This window comes from Stereum hirsutum (genome assembly GCF_000264905.1).
Source record: "Stereum hirsutum FP-91666 SS1 unplaced genomic scaffold STEHIscaffold_5, whole genome shotgun sequence".
Lineage (NCBI taxonomy): Eukaryota > Fungi > Basidiomycota > Agaricomycetes > Russulales > Stereaceae > Stereum > Stereum hirsutum.
This window is the reverse complement of record NW_006763135.1, coordinates 805,822-832,119: the sequence shown is the minus strand read 5'-3', so window position 1 is coordinate 832,119 and position 26,298 is coordinate 805,822. Positions and strand designations below refer to the sequence as shown.

At 51.7% G+C, this 26,298-nt stretch overlaps 8 protein-coding genes across 8 annotated transcripts; 6 read left to right on the top strand and 2 right to left on the bottom strand.

Annotated features, from left to right (window-relative positions):
- Positions 1 to 193: 193 nt before the first annotated feature.
- Positions 194 to 7,059, top strand: STEHIDRAFT_155333 (uncharacterized protein; the record flags this gene model as incomplete). The annotated part of the gene is made up of 18 exons (XM_007302627.1): positions 194 to 428; positions 590 to 946; positions 1,017 to 1,639; positions 1,692 to 2,567; positions 2,653 to 3,105; positions 3,217 to 3,608; positions 3,681 to 3,831; positions 3,897 to 4,013; positions 4,073 to 4,183; positions 4,251 to 5,343; positions 5,403 to 5,596; positions 5,670 to 5,825; positions 5,880 to 5,963; positions 6,023 to 6,161; positions 6,239 to 6,360; positions 6,430 to 6,603; positions 6,681 to 6,797; positions 6,868 to 7,059. 18 exons carry the CDS (start codon positions 194 to 196, stop codon positions 7,057 to 7,059), a joined length of 5,586 nt encoding a protein of 1,861 aa, XP_007302689.1.
- A 457-nt stretch (positions 7,060 to 7,516) lies between these two features.
- Positions 7,517 to 8,973, bottom strand: STEHIDRAFT_155332 (nucleoside hydrolase; the record flags this gene model as incomplete). Its single annotated transcript, XM_007302626.1, has 6 exons — positions 7,517 to 7,594; positions 7,706 to 8,184; positions 8,243 to 8,263; positions 8,323 to 8,746; positions 8,805 to 8,876; positions 8,938 to 8,973. The coding sequence occupies 6 exons, from the start codon at positions 8,971 to 8,973 to the stop codon at positions 7,517 to 7,519; spliced, it is 1,110 nt and encodes a 369-aa protein (XP_007302688.1).
- Positions 8,974 to 9,971: 998 nt separating this feature from the next.
- STEHIDRAFT_155331 (glyoxal oxidase precursor) lies at positions 9,972 to 12,091 on the top strand (the record flags this gene model as incomplete). The annotated part of the gene is made up of 7 exons (XM_007302625.1): positions 9,972 to 10,271; positions 10,343 to 10,553; positions 10,629 to 10,764; positions 10,822 to 11,191; positions 11,263 to 11,701; positions 11,784 to 11,965; positions 12,041 to 12,091. 7 exons carry the CDS (start codon positions 9,972 to 9,974, stop codon positions 12,089 to 12,091), a joined length of 1,689 nt encoding a protein of 562 aa, XP_007302687.1.
- Positions 12,092 to 13,360: 1,269 nt separating this feature from the next.
- STEHIDRAFT_54149 (glyoxal oxidase precursor) lies at positions 13,361 to 15,516 on the top strand (the record flags this gene model as incomplete). Its single annotated transcript, XM_007302248.1, has 7 exons — positions 13,361 to 13,660; positions 13,735 to 13,945; positions 14,018 to 14,153; positions 14,240 to 14,609; positions 14,692 to 15,130; positions 15,209 to 15,390; positions 15,466 to 15,516. 7 exons carry the CDS (start codon positions 13,361 to 13,363, stop codon positions 15,514 to 15,516), a joined length of 1,689 nt encoding a protein of 562 aa, XP_007302310.1.
- A 619-nt stretch (positions 15,517 to 16,135) lies between these two features.
- On the top strand, positions 16,136 to 17,597 carry STEHIDRAFT_32957 (CMGC/CDK/CDK8 protein kinase; the record flags this gene model as incomplete). Its single annotated transcript, XM_007302211.1, has 6 exons — positions 16,136 to 16,393; positions 16,456 to 16,560; positions 16,614 to 17,073; positions 17,137 to 17,197; positions 17,259 to 17,420; positions 17,495 to 17,597. Coding segments are annotated over 6 exons (1,149 nt in total), but the record flags the coding sequence as incomplete, so codon positions are not given.
- Positions 17,598 to 17,893: 296 nt separating this feature from the next.
- STEHIDRAFT_146112 (uncharacterized protein) lies at positions 17,894 to 20,296 on the bottom strand. The gene is made up of 5 exons (XM_007302624.1): positions 20,284 to 20,296; positions 20,146 to 20,233; positions 20,007 to 20,064; positions 19,732 to 19,912; positions 17,894 to 19,662 (listed from the first exon to the last, which is right to left on the bottom strand). Exons 1-5 carry the CDS (start codon positions 20,287 to 20,289, stop codon positions 18,082 to 18,084), a joined length of 1,914 nt encoding a protein of 637 aa, XP_007302686.1. The 5' UTR covers positions 20,290 to 20,296; the 3' UTR covers positions 17,894 to 18,081.
- Positions 20,297 to 20,591: 295 nt separating this feature from the next.
- Positions 20,592 to 24,345, top strand: STEHIDRAFT_54062 (uncharacterized protein; the record flags this gene model as incomplete). The annotated part of the gene is made up of 14 exons (XM_007302235.1): positions 20,592 to 20,850; positions 20,913 to 20,981; positions 21,045 to 21,130; positions 21,193 to 21,282; positions 21,344 to 21,540; positions 21,881 to 22,028; positions 22,110 to 22,143; positions 22,233 to 22,351; positions 22,420 to 22,707; positions 22,783 to 22,977; positions 23,020 to 23,147; positions 23,302 to 23,896; positions 23,958 to 24,165; positions 24,242 to 24,345. 14 exons carry the CDS (start codon positions 20,592 to 20,594, stop codon positions 24,343 to 24,345), a joined length of 2,520 nt encoding a protein of 839 aa, XP_007302297.1.
- A 583-nt stretch (positions 24,346 to 24,928) lies between these two features.
- Positions 24,929 to 25,510, top strand: STEHIDRAFT_40529 (DUF1960-domain-containing protein; the record flags this gene model as incomplete). Its single annotated transcript, XM_007302215.1, has 4 exons — positions 24,929 to 25,012; positions 25,083 to 25,108; positions 25,230 to 25,258; positions 25,359 to 25,510. Coding segments are annotated over 4 exons (291 nt in total), but the record flags the coding sequence as incomplete, so codon positions are not given.
- Between the last annotated feature and the right edge of the window lie 788 nt (positions 25,511 to 26,298).

Genomic DNA, 26,298 nt, shown 5'->3' with positions numbered 1-26,298 from the left:
TCCGAAACCAGAGTCAGTGCAAGCCGTTGTCCATGCTCTGGCGAAGTCATCGTCACCGTCGTTCGTTTCACCCATAGCTCGATCGGAACTGGCTGGTCTACACGTTCCCGAAGCACTGTCTAAACGCGTGCGCTAGAGGGGTTGCCTCAAAGCACACCAATTCTCTTGAGCTCAGTTCCGCATCGGCTCTGCTATGCCTGACGATCTCCTCATCGTCCCAACTATACTCTGCTCGGGTTCCCTTCACTTTGCTTCGGTTAGCCATGATGCTGTTGTACAGGATGTCGTCGACTCGTTAGTCGCGCTCGAGGAGGTTCGGGAGGATGTGCTTGGGGACTTGCAGCCACAGGGTTGGGCTTTGCAGAGGATACGGAAGGAACACAATGGTAGAGCTTGGGAAGAGGAGGAGCTTGAGGCTTTGGGAGACGGTCAGTTCTCGTTTCTCCATGGTCTAATCATTGTTATGTCTATCCGAGAGCCGTCGAGGAAGAAGCACTTGACGCAAGGACTGCCGCCACATTCGGGCCACTCCATGTTATACTACCTCCAATGTGTTCGTATGTGTGACTAACTCTCTTGCATGTCTTAGGTATCGTCGACAATTCCCAAGCAGTAGCTCCTCTCATTAGTAGCACGCCATTGGACCCGACAAATCCCCAATTACAACGACACTTCTCCGCATTCTCACTCACATCGCACCTCCACGCCCCAGCACTCCGTCTCGTGTCCCTTCATCCTTCACTCACTACCGCATTCTCCTTCGCGCGCGTGCCGGAGATCCACGATGATTTCCGCTGGACTTGTTTCTTTGGGAGGGAGAGTACCGTGGAACAGATCTTGCAGAACGCGATTGAAGAGCTGGGATTGACGAGGTCGTTGCCTATACCTGGTGCTGGAACGCTCGCATACTGTGTGGAGGAAGTCTGGAGCGAGGAGGATTCTGAGAGTGCGTTCTGACAAGCAATACAGTTGAATCTACGCTGACATACTGTCCTGCATCCCACACCTTTCCTCAGAAGCGTCTCAATTACAACCCACGACCATTCCCTCCCATCTTCTGGACTCCATCAACCCTCCTACTGGATTCTCCCCTTCCGCTAGCCGTTCATTTCGTATCGCAGTTCCGGACGAATGGTATCGCCGCACACGTTCTAAATCCCGACATCGTTCCTCCCTCTCCCTCACACCTTCCGAACATACTATACGAGCGTTACAGGATCTCACTGAAGAAGACGAGGAAGAAGACGGAACTCATGGACGTCACACCCAATCTGAGGAGAGTGAATCCGAGACCGAGGGGGAAGGAACGGCGCGACAGAGAGATTTATCGCCGCCTCCGAGTACGTCTGGCGCAGCGGGAGGAGGAGGCAAGGGAGGAAGACCGGATTGGAGGTCTTCGATATCGCAGAATCGGATTTCGACGATGTTGGAGGGATGGTTGAGGCCTTCGACGCCGACGAACGAGACACATCAGTCGGACGCCACACCGACGACGCCACCGAGTAATAGGATGAGTGTGAGTGAGCCGATGTTGTTGTCGTCGCAAAGTGGGATGAGGAGCGGAGAGCAGGGTAATGAGCACCGGGGTGAGAGTGGGGATGAGGAGGAGTTTGACGCGGAGGAGTTTGCGCGGATGGTGGTAAGTACCTATCATGACTGCATCAGAATCGCGCTCTAACGTGATCATTCAGAACGACCTAGGCTTGAAGGGACCTCAACGCGACGCGATGTACGCTCTACCCCTCGACCGGAAGAAATATCTTCTCCTACAACATCAACAATTCCGGTCCTCCTCTCCACCATCCACACCCAACAATAGATCGTCCAATTTCTCCGCGACATATGGTCCTTCGAGTGCACCGGCCCTCATTCCCCGCTTAGTCCCGCAACTAACAGGTGACTCAGGCCTCATGAAAAGGTTCTCCATATCTGGCTGGGGCGGTGGCGCCGCTGCTCCTTCTACATCTACTACCACTACTGCGACAGCCACTGGTCGTTCGTCAGGCGAATTTGTAACGGCAGATGGGCAGGGTGCGAACGGGGTCAACGGGAGTGGGAGCAGCAGTAGCAAGAAGTTGAAGAATCAGGTGGACAAAGTCGTGGAAGAGTCTACCTCGCCTCTCCAGGCACAAACGACAGGCGGACTCTGGTCATCCTGGTGGTCTTCGTCCGGAGGCGAGAAAGCGACCGTGTCCTCCCGATCCAACTCCATCTCAGGTCCCAACTCATCTGCCGCCCTTTCCTCGTCCACCACCCACTCACACTCACACTCCAATTCCAACTCATCAACCTCCAAAACCCCAACGTCCTACATCACCGCCCTCAAATCACACAAACCCACAGACTCAAAGATGGTGAAACATCTTATATCATTGCGTGTCCATCTCTCGACCGCGAATCTGGCGTGGATCGGGGAGTTTGTGGATGAGAGAGGTGGGTTGGAGGTGCTCGGAGGTGTGCTTGCGGGGTTAGTGGGAAAGGGAGGGAAGAGGAAGAGGCTGGGGGATGTGGAGGAGATGGTGCTTTTGGAGGTCGTCAAGTGTTTAAGGGTTTTGTTGAATACCGAGGTTCGTCTAAGCTCCACCTTTTGCCCTCCCCTCTTCTCGTGGAAATCTGGAATGCAACGGTGGCTGAATTCAATGGGCGGACCAGGCTGGGTTCAATACAGTCCTTCATTCACCAACTATCATAACACATATCGCATACTCCCTCCACGGCGCATCACACAAACAACACACCCTCTCCGCCGACCTCCTCGCCGCGATATGTATCCTTTCACTCCCTGACGGTCATCGCGCAGTACTCGCAGCGATGTCAGATTACCGCATCGCATTTGAGGAAGCTTTCCGCTTCGAGGAGCTCATCCAATCACTCCGCTTACCTGAGGAAGATCCTAATGCAGAGCTCGCCGAAGGTGGTGGTGGTGGTGGTGGTGGTGTAGGTGTAGGAGGGTCGGGACTAGGGACAGAGGATGATGGTGTGTGGGAGGCGAGGACGGCGAGTTTGGTGCTCGTGAATGCGTTGACGAATTGTCCGGAAAGTTTGGAGGAGAGGGTAATGTTGAGGGAAGAATTCGGCAGGAGGGGCCTGAATGAGGTTATCGTCGTACGTGCACCTTTCCCTCACCCTTTTCCATCTATTCCTATCTGAATTCTCCGAGCTTGCTGCATGGGTCTGATATTTGGCATGCTTGAATCGGCGTGGGATATAATGTAGACACTTCGCTACGTCCGGCCTCCAGACTCGCTCGTCACACAACTGGATGTCTATACCGAGGAAAAATTCGAAGACGAAGAAGACATGCGCGAGCGCGCTCAACGGCTTCTCATGGCCAATCGCGGCTCCACCACTTCTGGAACAAGAACTTCGCACGACCGAGAACCGTCAGAGGGAGAGGCAGCGATAGAGGAACTGATGAGGCTGGCGAGGCTGAATACCATTGGTGGTGATGGTGGGGAGGAAGTGTATCCGAAGGTGGTGGAGGTTTTAAAGAGCTTTGGGGTGTTGATTAGGAAGGCAGAGAGTGGAGAGGTGCAGGGGGGAGTGGTTGGACAGGTTCTGGGTGTTGCGAAGTGTTTTTGGAAGGGGGTTGAGGGGGTTGAGAATGTGTAGGTATCTCATTTGATCATCCAAACAGGTATCATGCTGATAACTGACATTTTGGTTACGTTGTTGAGTAGTGAGGAGTGGTGGCAGACTTTCGTCAAGTCATTCGTGACTTCGGTCGAAACTATTACCGGTCAACACTTTGATCTGATGGCATCCGGTCAGCACCTCGAAGTTGACGAGCTGGAGGCCCTGCATCATCAGATCGAGGATCTCGAGAAAGAGGTCAGTCCCAATTTCCCCGATCATTTCATCTGCATGCGCCGTACTTATTGGACTCGATCCTCCAGCGCGCCGACCTGCAGAAAGAGCTGAGCCAACAAGCAGTGGAAATCAATACTCTTCGGTCTTTGTCTACCGCGATCCCGGTACCTGGCGCCAAGGCTCCTGGACGAGGTGGCGCTGATGTTCGTCCATTTTAATTAAGTTCGTTATTGTGATATGTCTAACGTATAACCGCGTTCAGAACTTTCATGGCCTCGTGCAAAGACTGGTTCAAAAGGAGAAACAGGTATTGCAGCTTCAGAGTGAGCTCGACAAGTTCAAGGCGCAGAATCCGAGCGAGGGTAGAGAAGCGGTACGCATCCGATTCCCTACTCTGATTTCGAGACGGTGAGAGGCTGATCTTTTTTAAAAACTGCTAGGATGACCGGGCGAAGCGGGAACGGGAGAAAGCCAAGTGGAATAGTCTTAGTGACGAAATTGCCAAACTGAAGATCAAGGTCGGTGAACTCGAGACCACGATCACTATCAAAGACAAAGAGTCAGTCTACCTCAAGCGTGCCCTCGAGTCCGTCTACTCGCGTTTCCGCTCGCGTCAACAACAAGCCGCCGAGACTTCTTCGACCGTCACTGAGCTCGATGCACAAGCAATGGCCTCACAGGCCATTCAAAGTCTCACGGAGAAGGACGACGAGATTGTGCTTCTTCAAGCGGAGATACAGGCACTGAAAGTCGAGTTGGAGGCTAAGCCAAAGATTATTGAAGTTACGGAGAAGGACTTCAAAGCGAAAGTTGCACCACCACCGCCTCCGCCGAGTAGGCCGAATAGATCGAGGACGGATCCGGTGAAGGTACTTTCGCAGGATGTATCCGCTATGTCTGACGCGTTGCAAGATATGCTCGGTTCACCCACTTCTGACGCGTTTCTGTCGCCTCCACCTCCGCCTCCACCACCTCCGCCTCCGCCACCCCCGCCGCCTCCTCCGCCATTGCCACGCTCTGTGTCATTGAAAACCGTCTCCGGTAATTCATCATCACCTCCGCCTCCACCTCCGCCTCCACCCCCTCCTTTCATGGGTAGTGGGCCTCCTCCACCACCACCTCCACCTCCACCTCCCACTGGTGGTTTCAACGGTGCACCCCCGCCACCACCACCACCGCCGCCGCCTCCTCCAGGTGGCATACCCGGTCCGCCACCGCCTCCGCCTCCCCCATCCGCCTTCAACCGCTTCAAGAAATCTGCACCGCCACCGAAACCAGGCAAACGCCTTCGCCCCTTCTTCTGGAACAAATTACAGCCCACCGCTATCGGGTCGACCATATGGAACGACGTCGCAACCGTTGATTTGAGTGCTGGGTTGGAGTTCACGATGGATGATCTGGAGGCGACGTTTGCGATGGAGGGTGCTGGTGCGGCAGGATCGACTGGGAGTGCGATGTCGATTACGCCGAAGAGTCCAGTGAAAAGCCAGAATATCACGACGTTGTTAGATATTACGAGGGCGAATCATGTCGGTAAGTGGTTTGATCAATTAGGTGTATCCGTCGAGCTTACTGATGTTTGACTCGTTCAGCAATCATGCTTTCGAGGATCAAGATGGAACTTCCAGATATTCGCAGAGCGCTGCTCGAAGTCGACGACAACAAGCTCTCGATTGATGATTTAAAGGCCATCGGAAAGCAGTTGCCAACATCGGAAGAGATCAATCGGTTGAATGACTTCGATGGGGTCGGGAAGCTTGCGAAGGCGGATCAGTATTTTGTCCAGGTTCGTCTCTTCGTTCATTAAGAGTGGCGTCAACTGACAACCTTCAATGGTACGTTTTTCGTGACGCCTTTAGATCATGACTATCCCGAGATTATCCGAGAGACTGGATTGTATGATCTACCGACGACGACTGGAGCTTGATATTGAAGAGATCCGGCCTGAGCTAAATATTCTAAGAAACGCGTCGAAGGAGATGCGCTCATCGCTGAGGTTCAAACGTGTCCTCCAGGTGAGACCTCTGGTCGCAGTGGTCCATTCTACGTAACTTACCAATACCTCTTAGGCCGTTCTGACAGTGGGGAACGCTCTCAACGGGTCGAGTTTCCGAGGGGGTGCGCGTGGGTTCAGGCTGGAGGCACTCTTGAAGGTACGTCCTCCCTTGCCCAGAATTTGACCAGTTATTCATTTCGCTGACCGGGCGCATAGTTGAGAGAGACGAAGACGGTCAAAGGAGGCCCGGATTGTCCGACGCTCCTACATTATCTCGCCAGATTACTTCTCAGGACTGATCCAGCTCTCGTTACATTCATCGAGGATATGCCTCATTTAGAGCCTGCTGCCCGAGGTTCGTACGCCTTTCACCGATGCTCACCATCTTTCATCATTTTGTATAGCAAATATTGATATCACATTCATTTCTAGTATCGATTCAGACGATCTCGCAGTCCATCACAGCCCTCGTGAATGGCCTCAAGCAGGTCAACAACGAGTTGAACTTGTCTGGGCCGAGTGGCGCTACCGATAAATTTGCCACAGTCATGCGGGTCAGTGCACATCTGTTCTTTTCGCCTTGTTCTGTGGTGCAGGTACTCATCGTTCGCTGTTCAAAATAGCCGTTCGTAGTGACGAATGGCCCAAGCATCGACGCCATGTCAAAGATGGGTCATGCTCTTGAAGGTGACTTGAAAGCACTCCTCGCGTATTACGGCGAAGATCCTGCCTCGCCTGAGGCGCCGAAGCCAGAAGATTTCTTCGGGCTGGTTTTGTCGTTCTCCTCGTCTCTGCAGGTACGTGTTCTGTATTCCTTCTAAGCCTTTGTTTGTCAGCGGCAGATAGCTAATCATTGGCTGTCGTTGCTTTACAGAAAGCGGCGCTGGAGGTGCATGATGTGGAAGCAAAGACCGCTGCCACAGTTACTCCCACCCCACCGGCACCGTCGATCGTCGTAGAAACACAGGAGGAAGAGAAGCCTGCCGAAGATGTCAGCCCTTTCCTCATTCTTGCCTTGTCTCTCCTTTCCGTAACTCACTTCTACTTTCTATTCTTCACAGACAATAAAGGGCGCCATGATGTCGCCTCCCGCTTCACAAGGCCGTGCCGCAGGTTTACAATCCCTCGGACGCGGAGATCTCGACCAGGCTATTAGGAGTATGAGAGACGGGAAGAGGAGGGCGAGGCCGCAGAGGCCTTTGAGTAAGATTTTCTTTGATGGGGGGAGGCCACAAAGTCGGATGTACGATTAATATGGGTGTACGCTTAGCCGCTCATGTTTACTAACTGGGTCGAGAGGTCGACGATCGCTCCTTTCGCTTTGGGTTTCTTTGCTTTTCTTTATCTGTCGCATTTATGGGGCGATTCACGCATGTTTATATCGGCATTTACTACTTTACGTTGACGTTGACGAGGTGACGAACTGTATCCGAACCATGAACTTGTTGATTTGTTTGACCTAGGAGTCTCTATTATCTATCTGCAACATCTATATCCTTTTCCACCTCAGACACTGCTTGTCACATATCCACAACTTTACCTACTTGTTTGCTTCATACATATGCCACTTCTGTCTCTATCTATGTAACGGTGCAGATTAATATTGTGATGACATTTTACGACGTTTACGACATTAGTTTTTGGTTCTGTGCTTACCGTCGCGCGTGCTATCATGGCAGGAAGTCTATGGGATGCACATGATATGATGTATCATTGCTTCTGGTTGAGAGGAGAGACTTTATCGCATCTGGAGACACAATCAAGCAGGAGCTTGAAGAAGGAATCGACCTATGAACGACCACCACGCATAAAGAAGCGGATGTTAATCAGTATCCTTCAACGACATCCCTCCCCTGCCACCCTCGAAAGCCAACCAGAAGCAATCAAGACTGAACATACCTCCAATCCCTCCGTGACCAAGCAATTCAAACCCTCCCTACCCCACGTCTCCGTTCCACATCTCTTATAATTCCACAAATCAACAACCGTCTCCCCCGTCGTCAACGCTCCGGTCAATTCCACATCCACCCTGAACCGTTTCGTGCGAGGGAAGAGTGAGGGATCAATCACGTAGGCTACCGTTAGGGCGTCGTGCAGAGGAGGTCCAGTGTGGAATCCGAAGGTCGTCGCGTAGGCTTCTTTGAAGAAGGTTATGAGGGTGGAGAGTGTGTGGCGGAGAGGTGTGGCGGGCTGTGGAAGGATGGCATTGGGGTCGGAGGTGGTGGTGGTGGTGGTGGTAGGGGTGGAAGTAGGAGGGAAGGGAGCAGCGGAGAGGAGGTGGGAATGGACTGTGGAAGTCACAATTGCGAGGTGAGTTACGTTGAGGGGGAGCATGACTGATGGAACGGGAGCATCGAGAGCGACTTGGGCGGCTTCGGCTGTATGGTATGAAGTGTGATGAGAATGTAGAGTACGGCGGTGTAAATATTGACTTACGGTCACATAGAATATTGAATTCTACATCAAACAAGATATAAGTTCCTGTGCGAATATAGGGCAGAGAATATTGTACGAACCTGCCACTGCCGACTTGTTCCCGATTCCCACTCCTCCACCCATGAACACGATCTGCTCAACGGCTTCCATCAACTCCGGATATACACTTACGAAGAGTGAAATGTTCGTCAACGGTCCGCACGCAACCAGCGAGACCTTCTTTCCCTTCCCTCCATCCCAGCTCTTCCTTACAGCTTCCGCCATAGCCTGAGATGCCGGCACACTGAGATCTATCCTGGCCTTCACGTCCGCATGGTCTTTGTCAGGTAATCCCTCGACACCGCCAAGCCCGTCTGATCCATGGATCTCTGGGGCATAGATAACGGGGCGACAAAGGGGTTTGGACGCGCCAGGATAGACCTTGACATGCGGAGGTGCTGCGAAAGCATGTAGACAGCGAGCTGCGTTGCGCGCTGTGTTTAATGCATCTGCATTTCCGTGAACCTGTTGACATGTTACTTCAGTATATAAGTTGTGTCGTATAGATGGCGATTAACTTTACTGTAGATACTCCTAGAAGTTGGATAGTCGGGCTGTGGATAGAGAGAAGGATTGCTGTGGCGTCGTCGTGGCCCTGCAATCATCAAGTCTGTTATACGAAGTACTCTTCAATATGCATATATCAGAGTACATACTGGGTCACAGTCAATCCAGATGGGTTTCGTGGGCATCGTGTAGGATATCGAGAAAGCTGTAGGTGATGGTCGAAATGGACGTTAACGACATGGTGTTGATAAGTGGCACCAGGCCAGAGCCTGCCAGGGCAAACGAATTTCACGCGCGGGCCACACCCGGCGGGTCTCTTCCTGACCACCACCATCGCCGTCACCCTCCTCGCCTTATCCAGTCGAATCTTAGCTTTCGTGTCGTCTATGGTGTGCGCGGTCTCTGGATAGTATTTCTATTTACTCATCATAGCCTGAATGATGTTGCATACATTTGGGTGACGAAATAAGCTTCTTCGTGGCAAGGCATGAGTCCCAACGAAGCTCTTTCCCTAGACTTACTGGACGGGCACTGGAAGCTGAGTCTGTTTCGTTCCCCTGTGAGCACGTTTTGCTGGCTTACTTCGCTAAATGGGCTTGGTGCTCTTCTCGGAACTCCGTACAGTGTGAGTTCGTCCACGGCACCCTGAGACAAAGAATGACAGTGGAAACAGACGTGGTGTCATAGCCTCGACTGCGAGGGGACCACACTTGTTCGTATGTTGCTCGTTTTGGTTGAGCCAATTAACCTTCTCCCAAGAAAAGCACCCAGAGGTCAGATTTATACAGCCGCAAGGTCTTGTTTTCATCCATTCTCAAGCTCGTGGTCGTGAATAGCCGTCCCGTGACTAAGTCCTTCCTTGTTCTGTAGCCAAATACTGCTGCGGTATTGTGCAGGGCTATAACAGAGATGATGAACGTTCTACGCTCCTCTCATTTATTCTTAACCATACAGGAAAGTATCTTGAGCACAGACTAATGAGGCCCAGAGCTTGAGACCTCCAGCTTCAAGTCGTCCGCAATTTCTCAAGGGATCCTTGACTATATTCCCTGCAGACCAATGTGATCACTCACTCCTAGCTTTTCTAGCTTATTTTCTCCACATATCTCCCAGACTCTCCTCGTATATAAGTTGCATTTGGGAGGTTTTCTGAATGACAGCTTTAGTGCTACTGAGCGACAGAATGTGGACAGCTTTCATCTCATCCCTCGTTCTTGGTGCTGGGTTTGCCACTGCTGCACCCGAAGCGTCATGGTCTTTCGAACTCCAGAACGCGACCTCTGGAATTCTAGCGCTTGAAGCTATCGTCGTCTCTCCGACCGTCGTAGTATGGTTCGACAGGGCTACCGACGACCCTTTGCAAATCAATAACCATTCTGCTTGGGGTGCACTCTGGGATCTGGAAACCAGCACCGTACAACCGCTCGACCTCATCACCAACACGTTCTGCGGATCTGGTGCGCTGCTCAGCAATGGTACCATGGTAGGTTATATCACCACTCCAATACCGTGCACTTGCAGATGATCCTGCTGACTTCTTGTTGTATTTTCCAGGCCAGTGTAGGTGGCGACCCACAGTTCTTTGCAGGAAACCCTACCGCAAAGAGTGGATTGACTGCCATTCGACTCTTTGAGCCTTGTGCGGCGCCGGACGGAACTGGATGTACTATCTTTGAGAATCCGGACGATCCGAGGTTCAACTTGGCCACGCCGAGGTGGTACACCAGTGCTATTCGAATTTTCGACGGGTCTCTCATGATCGTCGGTATGTGCATATTCAATACCGTAGAGGACCCATTACGCCACCCATCCTTCAGCATCTGATGATGATGAACTCCAGGCGGGACCCACACGAACGCGCTATTCTACAACATCGATCCTGCGAATTCGATCGAGTTTTTCCCCAAGAAGGATAACGGCGTTGTTCGACAATCTCCGTTCCTTGCCAACAGCGGACCTTCGAACTTATTCCCAAGGTTCGTCTCACATCTGGCAAAGGTTTCTGTTCAACTGATCAACTATGTTATTCACAGGGTTTTCGCTCTCCCAGATGGCCGCGTCTTCATGGTCGCAGGCAATTCAACCATGATCTACGACGTCGAAGCTCAGACAGAGACTCTCCTCCCGGACATCCCTAACGGCGTGCAGGTGACAAACCCGATGGACGGCTCCGCCATCCTCCTCCCCCTCTCTCCCCCCGACTACATCCCAGAGGTTCTTGTATGTGGTGGCTCTCAGACCGATCCCGCCACCCCACCCGCAAATTTGTCGTCTCAGATGCCTGCGACGACTCAGTGCAGTCGGATTACGTTGACGGAGGAGGGCATCGCTGCTGGGTGGCAAGTCGAGCATATGTTGGAGCCAAGGACCATGCCCGAGCTGCTCCATATTCCTAACGGCGAGGTAACATTGTTTTACTTGTCAGCGTGCTTAGCACTGCATTCGCTAACCATCCGTGACATTTCCTCCATCAGATTCTCATCATCAACGGCGCCATGAGCGGCTTCGCTGCCATCGACAGTATCGGCGTCACAACCGGCCAATCCAACGCCGACCACCCCGCCCTAACGCCTTCAATCTACAGCCCCTCCCTCCCTCTCGGTCAACGCATCTCCAACACCGGAATGCCAATGACCGACGTCCCTCGTGTCTACCACTCCAGCATCACTCTCACACCACAGGGCTTTTTCTTGATCGCGGGAAGTAATCCGAATCAAAATACGACGGCGCCGGGGCCAGGAGTTACCTTCCCCACGGAGTTCAGGGTCGAGCATCTGAACCCACCGTCTTTGGCTGTGGGGGTGGAGAGGCCGGCGTTCGAGGTGGGAAGTATGCCGAGTAAGTTGGCGTTTGGGAAGAGTCAAGTGGTGAATGTTACGGTTCCGGAGGGGCTTGATGCGACCGACCTCAAGCGTAAGTGCAGTTTCACCCCGGGGCTCGATTAATTGCTCACTTTTCTGTGGGCGTGGGCTTGTGCTTCGTTTCACGACGGTAGTGGCGTTGGTTGATCTCGGTTTCTCGACTCATGCGTTCCATTCGAATGCGCGCCTTGTCTTTATGGACGCCACGCTCTCGGACGACAAGACACAGCTCACGTTCACCACTCCACCGAACGGGAGAGTCTTCCCACCTGGACCCGCAACGATCTTCTTGACGGTGGACGGTATCACGTCTACAGTACGTTGCTCTTCTTTTACTATTCTATGTTGATCGAGAGTAAGGGCTGATGACCCCTTTTGTCATGCAATCAAGGGCGTGCAAACCATCATGGGCAGTGGCGCCTCGCCTCCAGTCTCAGAGTAAAAATGTAGGGTTAAGAATCGAGAATCAAGTTCCTTGTCTCTTTCTGATTCCGGACCCGTTATTCACCGATCGACTCGTGTCCACTCATGTTGGAGTGGGTTTGGCCACAATAAGTGACAGTGTCTCTTCCTTTTCCTGGACAAAAGACGGGCTCTATGACTCAGACGGCTCCCCGAGTCCTGAAGCTGACTGTTGCGGTCCATCCCAGCTATGGGGTTCGCGTTGTCGTCCGCCTGTGCTGAAGCAACTTTGAACTTCTTTTTGGGCACTCCACATCCTGAACTTTTTGGCTAGACGTAAGTCATATCGCCGATGTCGCTTGTGCAGGCCGTATACCACAGCGAGACCTGTTCGATGGCGAGCTGCTACCTGCTACCTGGTATATGGGGCTGCCGTGGATATTACTGGCTGCTTCAAGCTGTGTTCAGTGTGTACGAGAGTTCAATTGAGTCATGTTCTTCTCATTCACACCATACAGCCTGAAGGTTCATGCGGTTTCTTGCGTAGGAAATAAGCATGTTCGAAGCTGCGCGCAAGTCCGAACGAAGTTCGTTCCCTACACTTCTCGAGGCCGGTACGGTTACCTCAGTAACTTACTTTCTACTTTCCCCTCCTGAGCACATTCTGCTGACTTTCTTGTCGAAATGGGCTTGGCGAGTATCTCGGAACCCCGTACAGTGTGAGTAGATCCACGGAGTCCTGTGAAACGATATCTGTAATAGAAACAGACGTGGAGGCGAAGCTTCGACTGCGAAGGGATCACACCCGTTCGCGTGCTGTTTGGCTTATGGACTTTATGGGATGTACCTCAAGAGACTGCCTGAGGCGCATGATCATATGATTCGCTGGCCTCCCATAGAAGACTGGACAGGAGTTGAAGGCAGGTTGTTCTCCTTACCTCTTTTCATCGGTCATGGTCATTGACGGTCGTTCCGAAGTGGACTTCCTTCATGGTTCACAGATAAAACCAGCCGTGTCATTGCATAGGAGGATAACAAGCATTACCCAGTTATGTTCTTGTGTGCTTCCGGGCTGGAAGGGAATATACACCGAGCAGATACCAGAGAAGCGGAAAGCTTGAGACTGCTACTTCAAGTGGGTGTCAAGTTCTCAGGGAAATACTCATTAAATTCCCTGCATCCCAATGTGATCATCGTTCCTCGACTCTCCTGGCTTATTTGCCTTACAAATAGTCCCATGGCCTTTTCATACATAAGTCTCACTCGGGGCAACATCAGTCCGACAGCTCCAGCCTTATCGAGTGACAAGATGTGGACAGCTTTCCTCTCATCTATTGCTCTCGGCGCCGGGTTCGCCACTGCTGCAACCGAAGCATCATGGTCTTTCGAACTTCAGAACATGACTTCGGGTGTTCTAGCCCTTGAGTCCATTGTCGTCTCTCCGAACCTTGTCATATTTTTCGACAGGGCCACGGACGACCCCTTGCAAATCAATAACCACTCTGCCTGGGGTGCTCTCTGGGATCTGGAGACCAGCACCGTCCAACCACTCGATCTCCTCACCAACTCTTTCTGCGCTTCTGGTGCACTGCTGAGCAATGGCACTATGGTATGTCACCCTTCACATCCGCGCTTCGCATAAACGTAAAATTGATAGGGCCAATTACTTGTCTCATTTGACAGGCTAGCGTAGGAGGCGACCCACAATTCTTTGCTGGAAATCCGACCGCGAAAAGTGGTCTGAATGCTATTCGTCTCTTCGAACCTTGTGCTGCGCCCGACGGAACTGGTTGTACCATATTTGAGAACCCAGATGATCCGAGGTTCAACTTGGCCACACCGAGGTGGTACACAAGCTCTCTCCGCATCTTTGACGGGTCTATTATGATCGTCGGTATGTCTACTCAATACATTATCGTTAATGTTACTGATTTCGTTCCCTGACATTTGTGGTGACAAATTCTAGGCGGGACCCATACAGATGCTCTTTTCTATAACATTGATCCTGCCAACTCTTTCGAGTTCTTCCCAAAGAAAGATAATGGCGTTGCCCGACCATCTCCGTTCCTTGCCAACAGTGGACCTTCGAACTTGTTCCCGAGGTTCGTGTCCCATTTTGACATATCTTCTTCCATTACCTGGAGTATCTATCACGCGCATTCGGATCACTAATAAACGGTATACGTAGGGTTTTCGCACTCCCAGACGGTCGTGTTTTCATGGTCGCAGGTAACACGTCCATGATCTACGACATCGAGGCTCAGACAGAGACTCTGCTCCCTGAAATACCCAATGGTGTTCAGGTGACAAACCCAATGGATGGCTCCGCCATACTTCTCCCACTTTCCCCTCCAGACTTCATCCCCGAAGTTCTTGTTTGCGGTGGCTCCCAAAACGACCCTGCTACACCGCCCGCAAACCTGTCGTCCCAGGATCCTGCCACGACTCAGTGCAGTCGGATTATGTTGACGGATGAAGGCATCGCTGCAGGATGGCAAGTGGAGCATATGCTAGAGCCGAGGACTATGCCCGAACTGCTTCATATCCCCAACGGGCAGGTAAAGCCAACCCACTTTCAGCCGTCATATCCTACTTTTTGTTCCTAAAGTTGACTCCCCATCGTCGTTCGAATCCTGCCAGGTCCTTATCATCAACGGTGCCATGTCCGGCTTTGCAGCCCTCGCCAGCGTGGGCGTAACCACCGGAAACTCTAACGCCGACCACCCAGCGCTGACTCCCTCTATCTACACTCCCTCTCTCCCTCTCGGACAACGAATCTCCAATACTGGGATGCCCACAGCCGACATACCTCGAGTCTATCACTCTAGCGTCACGCTCACGCCGCAAGGTTTCTTCCTCATCGCCGGGAGCAACCCGAATCCGAATACGACGGCCCCGGGTCCAGGAGTGACGTTCCCCACAGAGTTCAGGGTTGAGCACCTGAACCCTCCGTCTTTGGCTCCAGGGGTAGAGAGGCCGACGTTTGAGGAGGGGAGTATGCCGAGTAAATTGGCATTTGGGAAGAGCATGACGGTGAATGTTACGGTTCCAGAGGGTCTGGATACGAGCGACGTCAAGCGTAAGCGTGGTTTTGATTTTTTTCGGTGTTCATGTCGTTCACCATTTTTGTTCTTTATTTTGGGATTCGTGGTGTCAGTGGCGTTAATGGACCTCGGGTTCTCGACTCATGCGTTTCACTCAAGCGCACGTCTCGTCTTCATGAACGCTACGCTTTCGGACGATAAGACGCAACTCACTTTCACCACCCCACCGAGCGGAAGAGTTTACCCACCTGGACCCGCAACAATCTTCCTAACCGTGGACGATATCACGTCTCCAGTACGTTGCTCTTCTTTTATTATTCTGTACCAATCCTAAAGATGAGCTGATGATCCCTTTTGCCACGAAATGAAGGGCGTGCAAGTTATCATGGGAAGTGGTGCTCCCCCTCCCGTGTCTGAGTAGAGAGTTTCGGGACGACTTTTGATACGATGGAACAGAAGCCCCGACATGTACGAGCTTGTATCACAACGATCTGTACCCTTGCTTTCGATTCATTGAGGAGTCCTGTTATGCAAAGCTCTCTCTTTTAGTAAGGATCTAAGATTGAGGATGGCATAAAAGTTGTGAACCGATGCTTGTGAACACGCTATTTCTTAGTCCGATGAGCGAGAGACTGTAGTAGACGAAGGTGGCGATCGCCGTGGGAAATGCATGACCACCCTGCGCGCCACCGGGTCGCCGGCTGGAAACGTTCTTGAACTCTTGCCACATCTACGACTCGGACTGCATCAATCGGCGAGCCGACGAATGCTTTTATAACTTGAAGGACATGATATATCTCACCATTCCAACGCGACAGTAAGTCGGGTGTCATCTACTTCTGAGATAGAGCCTCATCTTTCTTCAGATTGAGCGCCAATTGAGCGCAGTGCGGAATACAACCAACGTTGACACGGTAAGTGGTGCTAGTTGTTTACCACAGGAAGGTGCAGTCATGATTGATACCAAATCTCATAAAAATGCAAAATGAAGTAGAAGATCTGAACATCCTGCATATTAACCTCCACTAGGTAGATCAATTATGGAGGATTGGAACACCCACCTCCACCAGGACGGCATGCGAGCCTATCGCGCCAAACGCGACCAAGCCCACCACACAGTCATCTCCAAATACTCAATCCTTGGTTTCATTTCATCTGGGACATATGGTCGTGTATACAAGGCGAAGAGTCTAGATCACGAGCAAAAGATTTATGCTATAAAGAAATTCAAGCCGGACAAGGAGGGAGATGTGGTGACGTATACAGGTATCAGCCAGAGTGCTATTCGGGAGATTGCTGTGGGTATATGATGCTTTGTGCTCGTTCGCCCTGGGGAGATGTTGATGACAATAGGGTGCAGCTCAATAGGGAGATCAGCCATGAGAACGTCGTGACACTCAAGGAAGTTATCCTCGAAGACAAATCCATCTACATGGTCTTCGAATATACCGAGCACGACTTTCTCGTAGGCATCTTCTATCCCAACTCCTTGTACTCATGCTGATGTATTCAATCCAGCAATTAATCCACCACTACTCTCAGACCCTTCGCTTCACCACCACCCCTCTCGCCGTCCTCAAATCTCTTGTTTACCAACTCTTCAACGGCCTGCTCTACCTACACAACGCCCACATCCTCCACCGTGATCTCAAACCTGCCAATATTCTCATTACCTCAGCCGGAGTCGTCAAAATTGGGGATCTCGGTCTTGCACGTCTCACGAACCAGCCACTGCAGCCGCTCTTCGCCGGAGACAAGGTCGTTGTTACCATCTGGTATCGCGCTCCAGAGCTACTGATGGGCGCGAAACACTATAACAAGGCGGTAGATTGCTGGGCCGTTGGATGCGTATTGGCTGAATTAGCGAGCTTGAGGCCGATATTCAAGGGAGAGGAGGCAAAATTGGATTCGAAGAAGAATGTACCTTTTCAGAAGGATCAGTTGCTGAAGATTATTGATGTACTGGGTACTCCTAACGGTAAGCTGTTTTATGAGCGCTGCTTTGCTTCTCGTACTCTGCATACTGACTACATGTATCAAGAACGCGATTGGCCGGGTATGAAACATATGCCCGAATACCAGAGCTTGAAACGACTGGACACGTACGCTCCTCGTTCTTGGGCTTCACCTCACGTGCCTTGGCGTATTGATCGTTACTAGCAGGTCTACGTCCCGTCTTGAATCATGGTGCAAAGCGAAACAGCTCACTGGCTCAGGCTACGGACTCGCCGATGAGCTTTTCGCCTACGATCCCGACAAGCGTCTCACAGCCGAACAAGCGCTTCACCATAGATGGTTCAAGGAAGACCCAAAGCCGACACAAAAGTTCGTTGACCGCTCTTTCGTCACCGTGCTTTTACTCCTGTAAATCTTAAGTTGACATTTATTCTCTATTATAGTGCCTTCGCCACGGTCTCTGCTGCGCAAATGCCCCCGTACCGCCGCATAAGCCAAGATGAAGCGCCCTCGATGGTACCCAACCAATCTACACAACAAGCCCAACTGCTTCAACAGCAGCAGCAACAACAGCAACAGCAACAGCAACAACATCTGCAAAGCGGACCGGGACAGTCTCATAGTGCGGGGAGTTTCGGGAGTGCGGGTGCGGGTGCCATGTTGGGAGGTCATACGAGGAAGAAAGCAAGGATGGGATGAGCTAGGGGGACGTGGACATTTTGAGGGTGTGGGCTGCGCTGCACTTTAGGATAATATTATTTTGTACGACTGATGATATCTTCTATTGGCTCGCACTCTACGTATTTATATTGGCGATTGCTGGGTAACTTCAGGTTTTTTCACATCGGTTAGAAGGACATAAACGATAACATCAAAGCATGAGAGTAGTGATACAAAACAATCTGGATGCAAGATAATTTACAGACACTGCGTAGGTAAATTGACACAGACGAAACGACTACAGCTCTCACACCGAGCTCACTCACACCGAGCTCACTCACACCGAGCTCACTCACACCGAGCTCACACCTCACCGTAACTCGATCGGCGGTACCCACTCGGGCACACCGACGGTATACTCCTTCCCTCCGAAACTCCACTCGAACTTTGCTGCTTCAAACGCCTCCTTTACAGTCTTCGGTATCAGCTCCATATAATTCGGCGGTAACAGTTCGTCATATTTATCTAGTCCCTTCTTGAACGTTGACTTCAGCGTGGAGAAGTCTGCACCATGTGATGTAGGCGCGTTCGCAGGGCGGGCGGGGAGACCAGCGGAGGCGGGAGCGGCAGGGAGTGACGATGCTTGAGGTTGGGGTTGGCCGAAAGCAGATTGCGGCTGTGCTGGCTCTTGTACAGGTTGAGAGGGCTGGCCGAATGCAGATGTGGGCTGTTGAGGTTGTGGCTGCTGCTGTGGAGCTTGTCCGAACGCAGAAGTAGGCTGGGCGGGCTGTCCGAATGCGGACGTAGGCTGTTGAGGTTGCTGAGGCTGTATTGCTTGCCCGAAAGCACCGAAAGCAGACTGTTGCTGTGGTTGCTGCTGCTGCTGCTGCTGTTGTTGCGGCTGGGGTTGTCCACCGAAAGCAGAGGTAGGCTGCGATGTGGCCTGTCCAAAGGCAGAGGTCGGCTGTGCTGCAGCCTGTCCGAACGCAGATGTGGGCTGTGAAGGCTGCGACGGTTGCCCAAATGCAGAGGTGGGCTGCGATTGCTGAGCTAAGGCACCAAATGCGCTCGGTTGTCCAAACGCTGAGCCTCCTGTCGTTGCCGCATTGGTTCCACCACCAAATGCCGAGCCGCCACCGCCGAATCCTGTCTGTCCGAAGACTGAACCGCCTGTATTTGACGTCCCGCCAAACGCGCTACCGGTCGAAGGTGCAGCACCTCCAAATGCACTAGGTCCCGATGGCGCAGCACCCGATCCAAAAGCAGATGGCTTGTTACCGGCGAAGGCGGAAAACGCACCACCACCACTAGGAGCGGCAGCACCAAACGCGCTCGTGGCTGGTTTCAGAGCTGGCTGGCCAAATGCAGAGGTGGGTTGAGCAGCTGCCTGACCGAATGCTGGTTGGCCGAAAGCCGAAGTCGGCTGTGTGGTAGATTGTTGTCCAAAGGCGGATGTGGTGGCTGGTGCAGCAGACGTCGACGCTCCGAAGCCTGACTGCCCGAACGCGGGATTCCCAAAGGCTGAAGGGGCACTTGTTGCAGCGGCGCCGAAGGCTGAGGTTTTGTTGGCATTTCCTAGGGCACCAAAGGCTGAAGGTTGACCGAATGCTGAACCTCCCGTAGTTCCTCCTCCGAATGCCGACCCACCCGTAGCACCACCACCGAAAGCTCCTCCTGCGGGCGCTTTTGCTGCGACTCCGAATGCTGATGTGCCACCTCCAAATGCCCCTCCACCACCGAATGCACCACCACCACTACCTCCACCGAAGGCACCAGTCGACTGTGCTGGAGCGGGTGTGTCGGGGTTATAGACCGTTGTCTGTTCTGGAGTGGGGATTTCGCCTCCGTAGGAAGTTTGTCCTTTGGCAAGCTGGTAGACTTCTTTGAGATTACTGCGAGCGCTAGAGATGACCTTTTCGGCTGCTGCTAGCTTTTCCGATTCATATGCCAGCTACACCCATCCAAATATCGGCACACGCATGTAAACAAGAGAAACAATGGCAGAGACAGTTCCACGCACGTATTCGTTGAGAGTATTGTTGCGCTGAGCAAGCAGATATTTAACGCGCATTTCTTCGGTTGATTCATCCATGGGAGGGAATAGATTCGGTTCGAATTTATTAGGGCCATAGTTACTGAGCGGCCACAGGGGTTTCTCTCCTTTGGGGCCAGGATCGAAGTCCGCCTTCAAAGAGTCCATACTAGAATATACCATGAGTGAGTTCCATTCTAAGGTTTGCGGCAGGTCGTAGGAATGAAGAATGAAGGGTGTCAGAATAAAGCCTGGAGACGCACGTGAAGTACATCGGCGGTTGAGTGGTCGTTTGTGTCGCAGAGTTCCACGATGAAGTCCCTGATATGGGCGCAATACGTTCAAAAAGAAAAAAATGCTTTAAGTTGCGATGTCGCAGTGACAATACCATAGCGAACGCACCTGCTAGGGAACCCTCTCTTCCAGGGGGATGCTCGTTCCTACAACTGTTGCCGAACCGACATAGGCCTCGCAGATAGAATTGGCACACCTATAGAGACTGTCATTGACATTCAGGGCTAAACACTTGGATATGCTCACCGCCATGATGAGATTAATGAAGAAAGCCTTGTCGAGTCGTTGTCGTGGCTTGGTCGAGTCTGGTTGAATCGCACCCGAGGTTTCGCCGCCACGTGAAGAGAATCAAGATGAGTCGCGCGCCACAAACGCCACAAACCAACAAACGCGTCGCGCCGACAGCTTGGTAACCATTCCTTCTCTCCGCATCATCACGCTGTACGACTCAAGTACGAGTTGTCTTCTATTCCCTGCTAAAAGTATTTGCTCGCGACTTTGGGCTGATCCAAACGATAGATATGTCGTAACTGGACATTTGATACACTCGATAAATGTCTCTTACGGACAACACTCGTTCACTGTCCCTTCTTCCGCCCCCCGTTCGAACCAAAATCCGTTCCACGCAAATCCTCACTTCGCTCCCGCAAGTCATATCAGAGCTTGTTCAGAACTCGTTGGACGCCAACTCTCACCATATAGAGGTAGGCGTGGACTGTGAAGAGTGGGAATGCTGGGTGAAGGATGATGGTGAGGGGATGTCTAAAGAGGGTATGGGTATGTTGAGGAAGGCTGAGGAGGAAGGGCGGTATAGTAAGCTGTTACCTGCGACTTTGCCTAAAGGAGGGAACCTTGGTCCTGATTTTATGGACCAGATACCTCGAAGACCTATGCGCCGCCTCCGGGGGTTGACACGCCGTCGACATTTGGGTTTCGTGGCGAAGGTGATTCTATGCCACTTCATACCCAGCGTTCAGATATTTGACTCTCCTCGAACTTTGCATCAGCACTGGCATCTGCAGTAGATATATCGTGCTTTGAAATATCTTCGCGTACTGCTAGTTCACGTCAAAGCTGGGCTCTGATCATAAAGGTGGGCCACAAAACGGCACATCGTCTCCACCTCAGGATGCAGCTTACATATTGCCTGGATAGAACGGCCAATGTCTCTACGAGGGCTCCGCTGTTCGCTGGCGTCGTGAAACTCCAGGAACTGTCGTCTGTCTGCGTGACATATTCTATAACGTACATCTATCCTTAGCTCCCTTACCACAGACTACAACTGAAGCCTCTTCACCATTGACAGTTGCCAATCCGGCGTATTTCCCACTCAAACCCTTCAAAAACGCTGGACCTCATCCAAAAGGAAATGCAGTCATTTGCGCTGGTTTTCCCGGAAGTCTCTTTTTCCGTTGAAGACACCCACAAAGCACGCGAAGTAGGGAGTGAACGGGCGAGAGTAACGAGCATTCCAAAGGTACGACCAATCATCCATGTAGCAGAGTTTGCCTTCTGAGAGACAACTTGCGTTAGTGATGTTGCTGACGAGGCTCATTAGACGCGCTCGATGTTGGCTACTTTCAGACATATTCATGGTCGAGCACTCGTGGAGGTAGGTTGGCGTTCTTCATACACCACTCGGCGGATAGCTGAAATCATGGTCCTGGTATACAGCATGTTGAAGATGTAGATGTCGACGTTGACGAAGTGAAGATACGTGGATTCATCAGCCTGAACGGCGCTCATGCCAAGGTATGGACCTCGCCGCTCTCCTTTTCCTCTTGCTAGTCTTACGCTCTATTGATCTCCGTGCTAGTTTCATCAATATCTATGTGCGTCATAGTGGGGTCGCTGCATGTCGCGTTGGTGGTGGCTCAACAAACTATTTGCATACGTTCTGCGGTGTAGATGTCAATAGACATCTCCTCTCACCGACTTCCCTCCATCACCTAATCGAGGACCTATTCTCAAACAGTTCGTTCACGAAGAACGTGAGTCGTGCTTCCATGCTGTTCGCCTCAATTTCGACTGCTTTTTCTTATAAGAAAACGTGTCTCTGTTCCGCTACATAGGCCCTCGACGAAGCAGGCGCGACTTCACTCCCTCGTCCTGGTACGTCTTTTTCCTCTGCTTAAATGCCGATCTCATCCCATGTCATCAACCCAACTTGACTGCGTGACTAAACGCTCTTAAAGCTTCCCGCCGCTCGCCTCGCAAATCGGAATGTAAACCCGTCTATGTCCTCAACCTTACTCTCCCTCCCCGAACGGTCGATAACGGCTTCGAACCCAGTAAATCCACCGTTCGGTTCGCGGTGCGCTCCGTTACTCTCACCATCACCCTCATGCCTTTCGTTCTCACACCTTGCGTTGGATGTTACAGAACAATGATACTGTCACCACCCTCTTGACCTCCGTCATCCGCTCCTTCCTCATAAAACACGGCTTCTTATCCGCTAAATCTAGTAGCCGCACAAATATTGCTGGTGTCGAGGCGCGTGGTGGGTCGCCGAGGAAAAGGCAGAAATTGAACTCTGAGGTAGAGAATGAGCGTACTCACCATATGGCTGAACGGAGACCGAGGAGTGCTTCGGCTGCGATATCGACAACTAATGCTAGAGCCAGGGAGAATAACAATGGGTCATCTAGACCTGGATCAGCAAGGGAGCCCGTCATCCACGTACGTAGGCATATTTATGTTCTGAGTCGGAGGGGAATCTGATTGTTGTGCTTCTACTGAAATTAGACACCCTCATCGACGCCCGTTCACGACCCGGCCGAATCCATAATCTGGACCGACCCACATACCAAAATAACCTACCTCGTCGACCCACGGACCGGCAACTCGTACCCGCGAGACAGTCGAAATGCAACGGATGGTGATCCCCAGCGTGAACTAGGGCCTGGTCTTACAGAAAATATAAGTGGAAAGCGCACATTGGTGGATAGGCGGTGGTTGAAGGGTAACGTACCTGGGGATGAGGATGAGGGAAAGGGCACAGTTGGTGAAGAGACGCCGGAATGGATTGTTAAGGCTTTGAAGGTCTCGTTTCTCTACTCTGATTTCTTGCCGATAGTCCAGAGCCACGGAAAAATGGACACTAACGCGATGTTGTGACTTGCAGGCAAACAACATTTACGCCCTTTCCCAACCAAGCATCAAACGCACACACCTCGACCTCCCCACGACCTCCTACTCAGCTTCATCGCCACGCAGCCCACACCACCACGACCATGCAGAATCTTCGCACACGAACAAACGCAGCCGTTTCTTCGACTCTCTCCCCTCCTCGTCCTCATTCCACCCAAAGCCTTCTCAAGCCAACGGACCGCATAAATCTCATCGCTTTCGAAGAGAAGACCTCAAAGACGCGGAGGTGATCGCACAAGCGGACCGGAAATTCGTGGTTTGTTGTATTGATGAGAGGGTTCCGTCAGCCACGAATGTAGAAGAGGGTGGTGAGCCAGGGAGGGGGACGGGAGGAAGTGACCATGGTCGTGCATTGGTGTTGATCGATCAGCATGCGGCGTCGGAGAGAGTGAGGGTTGAGAGGTTTTTGAAGAGAATTTGTGTGAGGTTCTTGACTGGATCAAAGGATGGGAAGGGGAAGGGTAAAGAAGGAGATGGTATCGAAGAGGAGCAGGAGGAGGTAATGGAGCTCGAGCCGCCGAAGCCTGTGTTGTTGACGATGAGGGAAGTAGAGATTTTGAGGGAGAAAGAGGATGTAAGGGCGTTGCTGAGTAGGTGGGGGATCGATGTTCTGTTCGAAGGAGAAGGAGAGGCGGATGTCGAGAAGGATAGGAATGCGGCGTATGGTCAAGTATGGGTGATGAGCGTACCAGAGGTTGTGGTGAAGAAGGTAGGTTTGCTATATCTCGCTCTCAGTAGCAATCGGTTGCATGATTCTCATAATTCTATAGCTTCTAGCCGGTAACGAGCTTCAAGAGCTCATAAAGGGATTTCTCGCGAGCGTCGAGAACGATGAGATTCCTGGCACTCCTCCAGCGATTGACTATGCGTCAGACAAGGACCTCGAATCAGATTCAACGGACGATTTTTGGTGGCAGAAGGCTTTGCGGTGGTGTCCTCGTGGTTTGTTGGATTTGGTGAACTCCAGGGCTTGTCGAGGTATGTACTGGACCTTGTCAAACTCCCTGATACTCTACCTTGGTGCGGTAACTTTTCTGATGAGGACTGTCGACAGGGGCAATCATGTTCAATGACACACTGAATTTGGAGCAATGCGAGCGACTTCTTGCACGATTATCAGAAACAGCATACCCTTTCCAATGTGCTCATGGAAGGTAAGTAACTCCACCGTCTAATTTGTTTCTACAACTTACTCTGCGCCAAATTGACTGTAGGCCCTCATTGGTGCCACTCATGAGTGTGAGCCGGTTCGAGCCGGACAAAGGAGGTCGAGCCCGTGTTCTACGACGAGGACAACGCAAGGAGATCCATTGGGAAAAACTCGGATTGTATGGAAGAGATTGACTACTAGTACTGTTGTGGTTTATACTTATGCTGTGGGCCACCCCCTGTCTGTGAATGAACCTCGTTGGATAAAATGTACAGTGACTTTTCGCCGACATCTAGCCCGTCTTCGAGTCATTCCTCCAAGGCGCCGGTGCCGTCTTGGCCGATAACCATCGATGAAGATGGATTGCCTGTTTTCCCCGCGTTGTCGCCCGAGAACAGACCTGGGGCCAGCGCGAGAGTCGTGGAGGGTCCTATGACGCCTTATGCCCATGACGTCACTCCTTTCCCCAGCCCCTCTTATACCGCCGCTCGCGAGCGGCTCTTGCCCTCCTCGCTATTACACGCACCGCCGCACACGACCACCCAAACTCATCTTCAAACTCTATCCACCTTTAAATCGCATATTTTCATCATGGGCAAAGCTCTTACTAAGGTCATCTACAAGCCTGATCCTAATGCAGGCGAGACATTCACAGTGATCGTCAACCCCGCTGAGGTACGTCGTTTGCCCACTGCATTCATAGAGTGAGAGGCTCATTGCTTTTAATTCGATTTGGTACCTCTAGTTTAAGAAGTGGAAGGAGGGTGGTGAGTACACTGTTGTCGTGTGTAAAGACAGCGCCGATACTGATCAAACCATTGATTTCGCAGACACGTAAATATACGAGAATTATCGCATGCGAACGCTTTACTGATCCAACATTATGATCTAGCACGATCCCATTAGTGGAGGTCGTTGACTGTACGTTCTTCCACTGTTTTGTGCGCTCCCGTAGAACTGACCTCGCATCTCACATCTCCCTTTTATCGCCGCTGGCCCCATCCATCACATCATCCTATAGCTTTCGAAATCCTCTCGTCATCTCACGGCGCACAGGGCATCCTCGGAAAGCCCTCGAAACAAGACCTCGACAACGTCTTCGGCACACATGTCGACACCGAAGTCATCACCCAGATCCTCCAGAAGGGCAAGGAGGAGGCTTCCGAGGCGATTCGCTCGGGTCAGTGGAACAGCACGAATGACTCCAAGGGCAGCCAGACAATCGACACGAGGGGCGGTAGGAACACTTCAGGTGTATGATCGTTTGAGAGCGTGGTTATCATTGGACTTTGCTCTGCCTAATAATGTTTTGTAATGTGTAGTGATCGTCGAGCTCGTGCGAGGATGGGTGGGGAAGCAGAAAGGATAAGAAGTCACAATCGAATGCAATTGTATTACCGAACCATCCTTCTTCGTCTTCGGTTCCTCGTAGATATTTGTTGGTGGTTCCAGTCGACAAGCGGTGTGGGGAGATGTTCTATGCCTGTGCCAGAAGCGTTGTGGCCCAACCGTCCGGTGGTTCGCCACGTTGGCGCTCCGGTGACTGCCGGATCTCGTGTTGTGGCGGTGTGCCAGACACAAAAATTACCTTTTCTTGAACCGGACCACTGCGGTCAACGTTAACATTCTTTTGCCACTCTACCCGATCTCCCGATGTCCAACAATAGTAATACCTTTGCTTTTTGGGTTATTGTGCTCTCTTTTGCTACGGGGATCGTGCTCCGGCTGTCTCACTTTTGCACGCTCCTAAAAGCTTTAATGGTCCGGCGAAATTCTGAACCGGCCGCGACCTCCTTATGCCACACCCATTAAGCTCCAATGACATACTTCATTTCTCCGTCTGGTTCGTTCAAACGCGCAAGTGCGTCTTTCTTCGACATGAGGACATGAATAAAACACGAAAAGTCTTCGTTTAGATAGAAAATGACAGCTTCATGGAATGACCACTGATCAAACTAGGT

Excerpts from the sequence above, each read along its gene's own strand:
- STEHIDRAFT_146112 (XM_007302624.1), bottom strand. Across the intron at positions 19,913-20,006 it reads CAACCGCCGATGTACTTCAC|TATGGACTCTTTGAAGGCGG; the intron begins GTGCGTCTCCAG and ends GGTATATTCTAG. Across the intron at positions 19,663-19,731 it reads ACAATACTCTCAACGAATAC|CTGGCATATGAATCGGAAAA; the intron begins GTGCGTGGAACT and ends GGATGGGTGTAG.